The sequence below is a fragment of the Alexandromys fortis genome, unplaced genomic scaffold (assembly GCF_014885135.2).
Source record: "Alexandromys fortis isolate MF-2015 unplaced genomic scaffold, M_Fortis_MF-2015_v1.1 scaffold_58, whole genome shotgun sequence".
Classification (NCBI taxonomy): Eukaryota; Metazoa; Chordata; class Mammalia; order Rodentia; family Cricetidae; genus Alexandromys; species Alexandromys fortis.
Window position 1 is genome coordinate 5514317 of NW_026067940.1, and position 11668 is coordinate 5525984.

At 52.2% G+C, this 11668-nt stretch overlaps 1 protein-coding gene across 20 annotated transcripts in view; it reads right to left on the bottom strand.

The window, feature by feature from the left end:
• The window catches only part of Plekha6 (pleckstrin homology domain containing A6), a 139339-nt gene continuing 127671 nt past the window's right edge, over positions 1-11668 (bottom strand). For 18 of the 20 annotated variants that reach the window (XM_050147617.1, XM_050147614.1, XM_050147616.1 and 15 more), the window contains 6 exons: positions 8902-9078; positions 7574-7741; positions 7333-7466; positions 6727-6872; positions 2432-2555; positions 1-1782 (listed from right to left, as the gene is read on the bottom strand). In XM_050147617.1, coding sequence (XP_050003574.1) covers positions 2440-2555; positions 6727-6872; positions 7333-7466; positions 7574-7741; positions 8902-9078 — 741 coding nt within the window. In that variant the 3' untranslated portion in view covers positions 1-1782; positions 2432-2439. The remainder of the gene's footprint in view (positions 1783-2431; positions 2556-6726; positions 6873-7332; positions 7467-7573; positions 7742-8901; positions 9079-11668) is intronic. The other 2 variants (XR_007592773.1, XM_050147618.1) reach the window with 2 other exon arrangements.

The following is an 11668-nucleotide window of genomic DNA, read 5'->3' on the forward strand; positions in this document are numbered from 1 at the left end:
AAAAAAAAGGAGAAATAAACACAGGGGAAGCCCTAAAAACTTTGTTTCTTGTGGAACAGGGTATGGAGAGAGAGGCTAACCTGGGAGCTAATCCCACTGTCACCTTTAAGGAAGAAAGGACAGGTTTTGGGTTCTTGGACTGTGTAGACAGGGAATGTCACCAAGCGGCACTTTCCAGAAGCCTGAAAGAAGTGACTACGGGTGGAATCCTCCCAATCCAGAGTCTCTCAGAAGCAAGACAATATGCTAAGCACCTAGAGCAGTACCTAATACACAAAAAGTGCTTAACTAGTATTTGTTGGATGAATTGTCATCTTTACTTGCATATGAACCAGTAACTGTCCCAGCCCAGGAAGGAGCAGCGATGGATAGATGGGAGATGATGCGGCTGTTTCTTGGGACCACTGATGCTCAGGCTGAAGTCTCTGGGCTAGTCTTGCAGAGCAGGGCTGGAGATCAGTGTCTGCAGCCTTCCTTCACTGCACTCTGGCTACATTCACTCACAGGAGGTGGAATAGAGGAAGACTATGCTCTGCTCCTGTCTCTCCCTGGCCTGTCCTCCCTGGGTAGGTGGGCTGTGAGAACACCCAGCCTCTGGTCCCGCTCTGGATGCCTGAGATGAGGATTAAGGACCTAGAACCTGGCCTCACATTCCCTCCGCCCAGGGTTAACCCTCAGCTGGCCCACAGTGCTCTCCAGGTTTAAATAGGTCAAGAAACTGGCTAGGTAAGGCTCCAAGGCTGACAGACAGTCAGGACAGACAGTCAGACAGTCCTCTCTGCCCCTGACCCTAGGAGAGATACAAACAGCAGGACTCGACACAGATGGACCACCTCCCAGGCTGTCTCACCCAACATCCCCTTCCTCCACACCTTGCTACCAAGCACCTCAGCTGAGGCCGCTGTGTGCCTAGCGAGTCCTCCTGCGGCCATCTGCTTCTGAGGAAGATGTGAAGTACAGGGGTGACAGTCAGGCCCTCGACTTGGCACGAACCGGAGGCTCCACTCTAGGGAAGCCATTCCTACTCTCCCTTCCATTTCCCTCCTTCCTTACATCCTCGTTGCCTGTGGAAAGCGTCTGACTTTCCCTTCCTTCAGTCTCCAAGCCTCTCTCTTCTTCCGTCTGCTCCTGCTTCTGACCTGCCCTCAGACACTGCATAGACCTGCTGTCTTCTATCCATACCATACCCGACCCCTCCAGGAGCCCGGGGGCCTCCCCTAGCACTCCCCATCTTCTCTTTGGCTCAAGCAGGGCGGCTGGTCTCCAGGGAACTCATCAGCATCGCTGTGTCAAAGCCTTGGGCCTCGCTGAGGCAGCTGGGACTGAAGGGGAGGAGACGATGGCAGGAGTCTGTCTCTCACTGTGCTGCGGGTTCCAAGGGATACAGTCTGTCCTGTCTTCACTTCCAGTCTTCACCCATAGCTGAGGGCATGCTCTCCACCAGGACACGGTCTCCATCAGGGGACGGTGCGGGAGGGCCACACAATGCCATCCAGAACTGCACTTGAGCTCTCTGTGACCGGGGCATCAGAGAGGCTGACACCTTGGCCTTGCCATCCACAGCATGACAGTGCAGGCTTCAGGGCGAGGGCAGCAGATTTGAAGGCATCCATGCTCCTTTCCGAAGAGGCCTGGATCCCAGCCTGGCTCCCCAAGGCATTCCCACCGTGGGTGCCGTGGGTGCAAGGGCAGGGGGCCAGGATGAGGAGCCGGAGTCCCAGGTGTGCTATCAGAAGGTGGCTCTGTGGAGCATCACAGAATTGGCCTCAGCCAGGGCTTGCACTAGAAAACAGAGACACAGATGAGACGAGAATCCAGGGCTACAGCTACAGCCAGCTTCTCTGGGAAGTAGGAAGCTTCATGACTGGGAGCTGAGAAGCCACCCCTTCCCCATCCTGGAGAGAGCGGAAGGGAGGGTAACAAGTTGGGTTCTTTCCTGTTCCTAACACAAGGCTATCGCTGCTGGGGGCGGGGTTAGGAAGAGCAAAGCCAGGTTCTAGCACTGTGCTCAGCTACATCCGGGAGTAGGGACACAGCTTCTAGGGGCTTCTTAGGGTTCTGTGGCAGGATTGCCATGGGTCTCAAGAGACGGAAGCTGGTTAGCAGACGGGAAGTATAGGGTAGCAGGTACAGAGGTAGGGGGCCAGGGAGATACTTTCCCCGAGCAGCAGACACGTGTGAACTTTGCACCATTCCCTTCTGCTTGCAGAGAAGCAGAGTCATGAGCATGGTCATATCTAGGAAGCAGCAAGGGCAGCCACCTGCAGCCAGGACCGCTCGGAGACATTGGTGGCTCAAGCAGACAAATGGAGGGGGACACTGCACACAGGGCACCGGGGTGAAGCAATGACAGGGTGTACATGACTCGGGGGGGGGTAAGGGAAGGGCCCCCCTCCCTGGGGTGCATGAAATACAGTAGAAAAGTGCTTACGTCAGAGCTCAGACCCGCATGGTATGGCTGCTGTCGGCGCCCCGTGGGCGTTCAGACGGTAGGGGGTTGATTGGTGGAGTCGGGGAAGCAGGGGAGGTGGGAGGGCTTGGGGTGGCACATTGCACTGGAAACAGAAATGAACAGGGCAGTGAATAGAAGACAAAGGGTACTGGGGAGGAGACTGGGCACTCAGAGCAAGCGAGGCCACTCCCTGGGGAGGGAGCGAGGCAGGGAGGCAAGCAGAGAGAGAAGAGCTGGCTTGGGGAGTTCGCTCAAGCAGAGGCAAAGCTGTCTTTATTCCCAGGGTGCAATGGAGGATAGTGAGGCCCCGGAGGAGACCGGGCCAAACCCAGGCTCTGCTAAGAACCAGGGTGATGGTGCATGAGGCTGCACCCCATTCTGGGACAAAGACTCCCTTTGGGACTCTCACATTGGGAGAGTCAAATTCTACTCTGTGCAGACAGAATGAAGACAGAGTGTCACTTCACACCAACCACGGCAGTTAATCATGATAACGACTAATAGTGCAACAAAATCACATCAGTCCACGACGCCGGGTCCCCACTTAACGGAGAAACAGGACAGTCACCATGATGATCATTTCCAAAGAGCATCGGCATAAAGCCATCTACGCCAACTTCGGTGTGACCAGGGGCTCAGAAGTAACCCCCATGATCATGAGAGCGTCGGCCCAGCAGAGGACCCTCAGTCCACTCACGTAAAATCGTGTTGAATTCTATAATCGTGACGCTTGAACTGATGAGATTTTACTCTATCATCATGATTCCCTGTGAAGAACAGCAAAGGGGAAAGACAACGACAAGGAGTCCTCTAAGGGGCCACTAGACTCTTGCACATCCTCAGTGCTGCCAAGGTAGAAGGATGGCAGAATGTCCTCGCTCGGGCTCAGAGAAGAACCAGACCTCAGCCAGGAGCCACGCTGCATTTCCAGGATGTGGCACTAAACTTCCAAGTCCTTGCTTCCCACCCTGGCATCACCTTCCCTGACTCCTGTGTAATACAGGGCCCACGCGGCTCTTCTGCGATGGGCAGAGCCCCAGTGTGCTCAACACAGGGCCCACGCGGCTCCTCTGCGATGGGCAGGGCCCCAGTGTGCTCACAGCCCAGGTTGCTCAAGCAGACGTGAGAGCATGTCTACCTCACATAATGTCGTTGGTGCCTGGGATCTGACAACTCCACATGGTTACATCATTTTACACAACTTAGATATGTGTTCGCACACTTTCAAGCCTCAGTGTTTCCATATGAGCCCACATCCTTGGCACATCAGAGGCAAAAGCACTCACCAATACTTTCCAACACATTCATAGGCATGCCCGGTTCACCAAAGGGGGGCCACGTATGGGCTATGTTCAGACACTAAAACAGTCAAAAACCCAACACATAGGCAAGGAAGCACCCAGGGATGTCAAAACAGATGTTCTAACAGCTGCCTAGTGACTCCTGTGAAGTCTAGTCACTGTCATGACAGTTCTAATAGGTGTTGACCTGTGGGTGTTCTGACCCACAGACTGGAAATGGGGCCCAGAAAAGGGAGAGAAAGAGGGGAGTTGAAAGCCCCTGTGTAGCTCTAACAAGTGAAGAGAATCCATTTTATGAAAAGTAAAGATAACATTTAAGTTACAGACCACACTTAGGTTACAGAGAGAGCCACACAGAGAGATGGCAGCTCCTTGGAGCGTGCCTTCAACAGAGGTCAGGAATATAAGAGCAGTAACTGAGGAAGGAAAAGGCTGTTATGTGAATATTATCTCTTTAAGGAAATAGACACACTAAATATATATTAAGACTATATCTTCTGAAACAAGCTAACTTCGAATGTGTAGCAAGTCCATGTTGAATAGATGTGGTACCACGGTGCATGCACACCTGCAAGCGTGAGTAGCCACACACTTATGAGTGCATCCACCTCTCACCTGGTACCCAGACTCACTCACAGTGCCACAGGGTGTACACTGTGCACAACATAAGGGATAGGCCTCAGCATTCCTGACACACGTAAAGCCAGTCACACATAAATACACACATTCACAGATGTCACCTCCACCCGCACACCATATACTCACACATACGCACACACATACGTGTACCTACATTTGCCCTCAAAGATTCCTTTACCTACAAACCAATCATCCAGACACACACAGACGCACATCTGCAAACATCACCGGATACAGATACTGCACATGACATCTATGCCAGGGGCGAAGACTCAGAAAGGCCGCATCTTCTCATCTGGTACACACTGATTCAGCGTGTAGCAGCCAGGTAGACTCACAAAACAGAGCACTCCTCACCAGTTACATGGTCTACGACACACACACCCCTTGAGCTCTCCACGCCATGCCCGCTGTTCTCGGGACCTACGCCCAACTGTCCTCCTCCTAGTGTCCTGGGTATGAACCTATGCCCACACTGCATGTGCCCAGGACTAGTTCTTGCTCTGGGGCCTCTGGGCCATGGGCCAATGATAGCAGGGACAGTGGGCTAGGGCTGAGGTCTGGCCCTACCATAGCCATTTTTTGAATTGTTGGGGGTTTTGGCAAAAGCAGTGACCATTTGCTTTCAGCACACAGACCCTGAATTGCTGTCAGGAAAAATCTGATGGGCCTAGAGGTTTGTTCTCATAAAACGTGAACTGTTGGGTAGCAGTGGAGAAAGCCAGGGGTGTGGCAGGCCAGAGGGAGTTTTTAAGGATCCTAAGCGCTGCCCTCTTGAAATAGGAAGTGACTTTTGCCCAAGCATGTGGAATTTTGGTGCAAGTTCAATTCAGGTTCAGATTTCTTTTGTACCTAAAGTAAGTAAGGAGAGGTCACAGGAGGCCTCCCTTCCCGCAGCCAAACTGGTTCTGCTGCCTTAGCTACAGGAAAGGAGCTGGTCCCTCCTGACTGGCAGTGCCAGTCTGTGGAGAGCCCATCACTGAAGCGCCTGCGGCCTCCAGAGCTTCCTGAGTCCTTCACCCCGAAGTTCATCACTCTCTAAATGACAGCAGGTTCTCGAGGTTTAACGGCTGTCTTCTTTGTTGGGACTTACAACCCTCCTGCTGTAATGTGCGTATACAAAGTTAGAAACAGGACAGAGGGTTCCCATTTCAACTTCGGCTCTTACTGACTCGAACAGGTCTACAGAATTGCCGCGCGGTCATCGCCACAGCACTAAAACCCCAGCACTGGGCCAGGGGCTGCCATCTGTTGCTTCTGACCCTGGCTCCGTCTGAACTGAAGAAAGGTGTTCTGAGCTTTACCAGTGAGGAAATGGAGGCTCTGAGAGCTGTTTGCCACCAACACAAAGTACCATCCCTTCCACGGCGCTCCTGATTCCAACTTTATCTGCTTGCTCCTGCCTCGTCAGGACCGCTGCAGCTGGGGCCTGTAACCTGGTCTCTCTCATTTCTACTGGTCACCTTAAGCCACGGCTGATTTCATGTCATTCCTCCTAACTGTGACCACCAAAGTTCACACTTGGTGAACATGGTGATGTCTGCCAATAATCCCTGCACTCAGGAGCCTAAGCAGGAGGATCAAGAGTTCCAGGCCAGGCTGGGCTACAAGGACAGACCCTGTCTCAAAAACAAAACAAAATTAAATGTTCCTGCTATGCGGGGATGAGCTAACTACTGCCTCACCTTCCCCTCCCATTCAGAGAGATCCCCCTTCATTCAAAGTCCAGCTGCATTCCCGTCTTCCAGGATGCTACTCTAGCCTGTGGAAGTTAGTCCTGGTGGCCTCAACACTTTGGTATCTAAGTGGGACTTTTGGGTTAGTGTGACACCACTTTTTCCTCATCTCTTCCTAGCTAGAAAGTGAATTCGGGTCAACAGCCAAAGTGGAGATGGAATGGCTCTCCAATGCTCGGCTGCTTTGGTCATCTTTCCATTCTTCTATTTGCGCTTAGTGAGGAAGAGAAGCAGAAGGAAACCTGACCACCTAGCCTTCTCACCCAGGGGGACAGACACGCCTGTGCTTCCCCAGGACACTCCATCCACTTCTCCGTGTCTTTCCAGGGTCAGATGACTCCGAGCTCCCTGCATCCTCTGAACGGTCCTCTATAGAGTGGCTGTATCATGAGCTGAGCCCCTGGAGGTTAGCCACTCCGGCCCCTTTGTACCGTGCCTAGCACAAACCCGGCGGCTTAGTGAATGCTCACTATGACCCTGAGGGTCTCCTAGGCCTGGTGTCTCTCCAAGCCTGCCCCCCTGGCAGTACTGCACTTCCTCCCCTACACCTGGTCAGCTGGTGTCCCTGGCGGAGCGAGCTAGGCCCAGCCCCTCTCACCAGACAGCATGCGGCCCCTGCGGGAGGCCTCGGTCGCCAGGGCACAGGAGATTTCAATCCGCTTCTCCTGCTCCTGCAGCTGGCTCTCTGAGTCCTGGGGCATGTCCACAGAGTCCCCCTCGCCGATGGGCACCACGTTCTGCATACTGAAGAGGCACAGACACACAGACATGGAGGGAGGGACAGCATAGTCCAATTGGCTGGGGGAGGTCTGCAGCTGAGGTTGGTGGGGAGGACCAGGGACCTTTGAGTGTGCAGCCTCTGGTGCCCAGCAAGGCTGGCCGTGGAGTGAGGGAGACCCTGGCAAGACTGTTGGGATCCCTACGCTCAACGTTTTCAAAGGTTCAAGTGAACATGTGGGGCAGCCTTGAAGCAGGGGAGGATGAGCAGAGGCACCCTCCATTTTGTGCACAAGCCCAGTAGGTCTCTCTGGGGTCCAGCAGCAGCAACCTCATTCGGTCAGATATTTGGGTATAGTCAGCTGCCCCTGGCCACTGCGTCTGTTTTCTCTACCCTGGGGAGGCACGGAGCCTCCAAGACATCTAGTGCCTACGGAACCTAGGTGCAGGGAGGGCAGCGGGATGGAGGCTCGCCTAGGCCTATCACCTGGATTTGGCAATGAGTGTCTTGATCCTCTCCACTTTCTTCTGCTTCTCCTTCAACTCCTCGGGGCTCAAGGGAGTGTCTGGCTCCAGGTCAATGTACCGTTCAGGAATGAGGACTTTGTCTGGAGTGGAGAGCTGTGGAGGGCCTGAGGTCACCACCTACAGCCCCTCCCTGGCCAGGTCACCACCTATAGCCCCTCCCTGGCAGCCCTCCCCCCTCAGCCCCGTCCTGGACCACTCACCTCCTTACTGATGTCCACGTCGTAGTGCTGGGGCTCCAGCTCCATTTTGCGAAGCCGGGCGATCTCCTCCCGTGGTGTCTCATAGGCCTGGCCACCAGGTTCCTCGGCCCTCAGGGCGGCCTCCAGGTTGGAGATGTCCACTTCATGAATGCTGCGATGACGCCGCACCTGGGGGATAGCCCTGTCATGACCAGATCACTTCTATCCTTGTCTGCCTCCAGGCAGTTCTTACTATTCCCGTATCCTTGGTCAGGCTCCCACTGGCCTGCACTGCAGAGCCAGCCTCCTTCCTCTCTGCTTCCCCGACACCTGCCTACAGCAAGGCCCAGAGGTACAGTCTCGTTGGTATCTCCTGTCAGTGCTTGCTCCTGTCCTTACAGTCTGCACTGCACACCTGTCTGGAGCTGTAGGAGCAGTGTGTCCCTTATTGATTTCTAATAGTTTCATGTTACAGAAGTTCTGATCTATCGCCTGGAGCGAAACTGTATGAAGGAAGGATTTGCATCAGACTTCTCTACTCCGGAAACTTACTGTAAAGAGAAGTTAAGCAGATGCTACGCCCACCTTTGTACTTATAGCTGTGAGACCCAGAAAGCTCTTTGTCTCTCTTGACTTGACTTCCCTTTCTATAAAACGGGGGGGTAGAGGGTGGAATAAGTTTGAAATCATTGCTGTCTGATGGTGTTAAATGAAGGAATACAGATGGCTCCGTGACAGCACCGCTCAGGGAGCTACCATGGCTGTCTTCAGGGCACCCAGGCCAATGCTCAATATACAAGATGCCCAGAGTCGCATAAAAATGATGGCTCTTTCTACATGATGGATTGTGCACTACTCTCTACCAGATCAATTTTTCTTTTTAATTGTGTGTGTGTGTGTATGAGAGAGAGAGAGAGAGAGAGAGAGAGAGAGAGAGAGAGAGAGAGCACGTGTATATATAGTATGTGTATGTGGGTGCTTGCTGAAGCCAGAAGAGGGTTTTGGATCTCCTGTAATTAGGATTACAGGTAGTTGTGATGCATCTGATGTTGGGTGCCAGGATCTGAACTCCACTCCGCTGCAAGAGCAGCGAGTGCTCTTAAACACTAAATGAATTTTTGAACACTTCATTTTAGCAAAAGCATCCGTCATTCTTTCTTGGCATTCCTTTTCATTAAACAGAGAGGAAACATGGGCTGAAGGAACTCTGTGTGTGTGTGAGGGGGGTATCCCAGGAGCCCCCAGTCTCCTCTCTCTTCAAGCTCCCTGGTCCAGGCTGGCCATGGGCCGAGAGCAGCAGGGTGGACAGATGGTGGACGCAGGCCTGTGGGCAGCTGAGGGGACATTACCACTTTGTAGGCAGGCCGGGAGCTAGGTTCAGGGGCAGGGCTGGCTGGGAGCTGCAGGCTCCTCCGCTTTTCCTTCACTGAGCCGCTCTGATGCCGCCTCATCCGGTCCATCTGCTCCTCCACACTCATCTTCACCCTGCCCTCTCCCGAGAACACAGCACTCTTGGGGCGCTCTTGCTGGAGTGAGGGAACGAGGCTCTGTCATGCGCCCCCGCCCCACCAGGTCACCCAGCTCTCTAAGTTCTAAAAGTGTCCTTCTGGGGGTAGCCTGCCCATAGAGGGCTGAACAATGGTTCCAGAAAAATATGTCAAGTTTATTCTGGCCCCTGGTGCCTGCAAATGTGACTTTATTTGGAAACATGAGCTCATCCAGAGCTGACCTGGATCCAGTAGCAACTGTCCCTGCAAAAGACAGACAAGATGGCAACACAGCGCAGGAAGAGGGTGATGGAGACGGAAGCAGAGACTAGGATGATTCTTCTGCATTCAAACAAAGGCCGAGTCTGATTAGCTGGCTCCCCACGGAGGAGGAGGTGGATGGATCCTCCCTAAGCACCACTAGCAGGGACCAGCCCTGACAGTACCTTCATTTTGGACTCCATGCACAAAAGAGTTTTAAGCTACATAGCACATGGTGAATTTTGTTTCAGGATCCCTGGGAAGCCTACAAAGACTGATATACTAGGAAATGGGGTGCCAAGAAATAAAAGAGACTTCAGAATCAAGAAATGGGCAGAGGCCGAGAGAATTTCGAGGTCAATAATGAGGGGAAAATCCTAGATTTCATTGGTAGAAATGGGGACTTCAAAATTATTTTGGTGAAGGAAAGAGAAGGTAAAAAAAGAGAAGCTGGGCATGGTGGTGCATGCCTTTAATCCCAGCAGCCAGGATGCAGAGGCAGGAGGATCGCTGTGAGTTCGAGGCCAGCATGCTCTGCATAGCAAATGCTAGGTAAGCAAGGGGTATGTAGTGAGATGCTGTCAATAAAATAAAAATAGTAAAAGAAAAACAGAAGAGAAGTTTATATTATCTTAGAGTGAATTCCTATCACCAACAAAAGACTGGTGGAGGAGCTAGAGAAGAGGCTCAATGGGGAAGCAGGTGCATGAAGACTTGAGTTTGAATCCCCAGAACCCGCACATGCCTGCAATCCCAGTGCTCCTGTGGTGAGATGGGAGGCAGACAGGAGAATCGCCAGGAGCTTGAGAGCTGGCTAGCCTGGGGTGTGCAGCAGCAAACAAGAAACTGTCTCAACCAAGATGGAAGGCAAGGGCCAACAGCTGAGTCCTCTGACTTCCACATGTGCACCGTGGTGTGTGTGCTGTGTGCCTGCACTTACACACACATACATCACACACACACTATATGCCACACACACACACACGTTACATAAACACACACACACCATACACATACACATACACACCACACACAACCCCACATACCACACAATACACAGCACACACACACTGTTCCCCTCACAAACACTGGCAGAAAAGTGCAGTAAAGGTACTCCCAGTGAAGTTGCAGAAGGAAGTGAGGGGCATGCTATTGGACAACAAACTCTGCCATAAAATTGCAGAAACTTGGCTAAATGTGCTTCACCGTGGGATGGAAAGCAGAACTGCTAAGTAGTCTGTTTGGATATTTAGCTGAAAAGATTTCCAAGCAGAATGTTGAAAAGTGTGAGTGGAGCTGGGTGGTGGCGGTGCACACCTTTAATCCCAGTAGGCAGAGGCAGGAGGATCTCTGAGATCTGAGTTTGAGGACAGCATGGTCTACAGAGTGAGTTCCAGGACAGCCAGGGCTACACAGAGAAACCCTGTCTTTAAAAAAAAAAAAAGAAAGAAAGAAACAAAAGAAAAGAAGAGAGAGAGAAAGGGAGAGGGAGGGAGGGAGGGAGGGAGAGAGAGAGAGAGAGAGAGAGAGAGAGAGAGAGAGAGAGAGAGAGAGAGAGAGAGAGAGAGAGAGAGAGAGAGAGCCCAAAAAGAAATCGGCAAGCACTAGTAGGAAGAACACCCTATGAGAGGACCAAGGAAATCTTGCTGAAAAGAGTAAAATATAGCCAGGCGGTGGTGGCACACGCCTTTAATCCCAGCACTCGGGAGGCAGAGGCAGAGGCAGGCGGATCTCTGCGAGTTCGAGGCCCTTCTGGTCTACAAGAGCTAATTCCAGGACAGGAACCAAAAGCTACTGAGAAACCCTGTTTCGAAAAAAAAAAAAAAAAAAAAAGACTAAGATGTGACTGATCTAGCATCTCGGGAACTAGAAATAGAGATGGGCCACCCATGAAGGCTCTGAAGAGACCCCGCAATGGACAGCAGGGCCACCTGTTCTTGTGAGAATGCTATCAGAACCACCGCTGCCAGTTTGTGGATAAAATGAGGATGTGAAAAAAAAGCCAACAGATTTCTGGAGGTGACAAAGGCAAGAAATTGGCTAACAGAGCTTCTTAGCTACAAATGCTGGCTACCCCTCAAGAAAAGGCAGGCTGATAAATAAAGGACATTGAGCCTATAATTAGTGATCCTAGAGAAGCTAAATAAGAAGGAGAATCCAAAGAAAAACATATAGGCATCCTCCTGAATATTAACCTTCATCAGGCGATGAAAGGAGACAGAGACAGAGATCCACATTGGAACACCGGACTGAAATCCCAAGGTCCAAATCAGGAGCAGAAGGAGAGAGAGCACGAGCAAGGAACTCAGGACCGCGAGGGGTGCACCCACACACTGAGACAATGGGGAGGTTCTATCGGGAACTCACC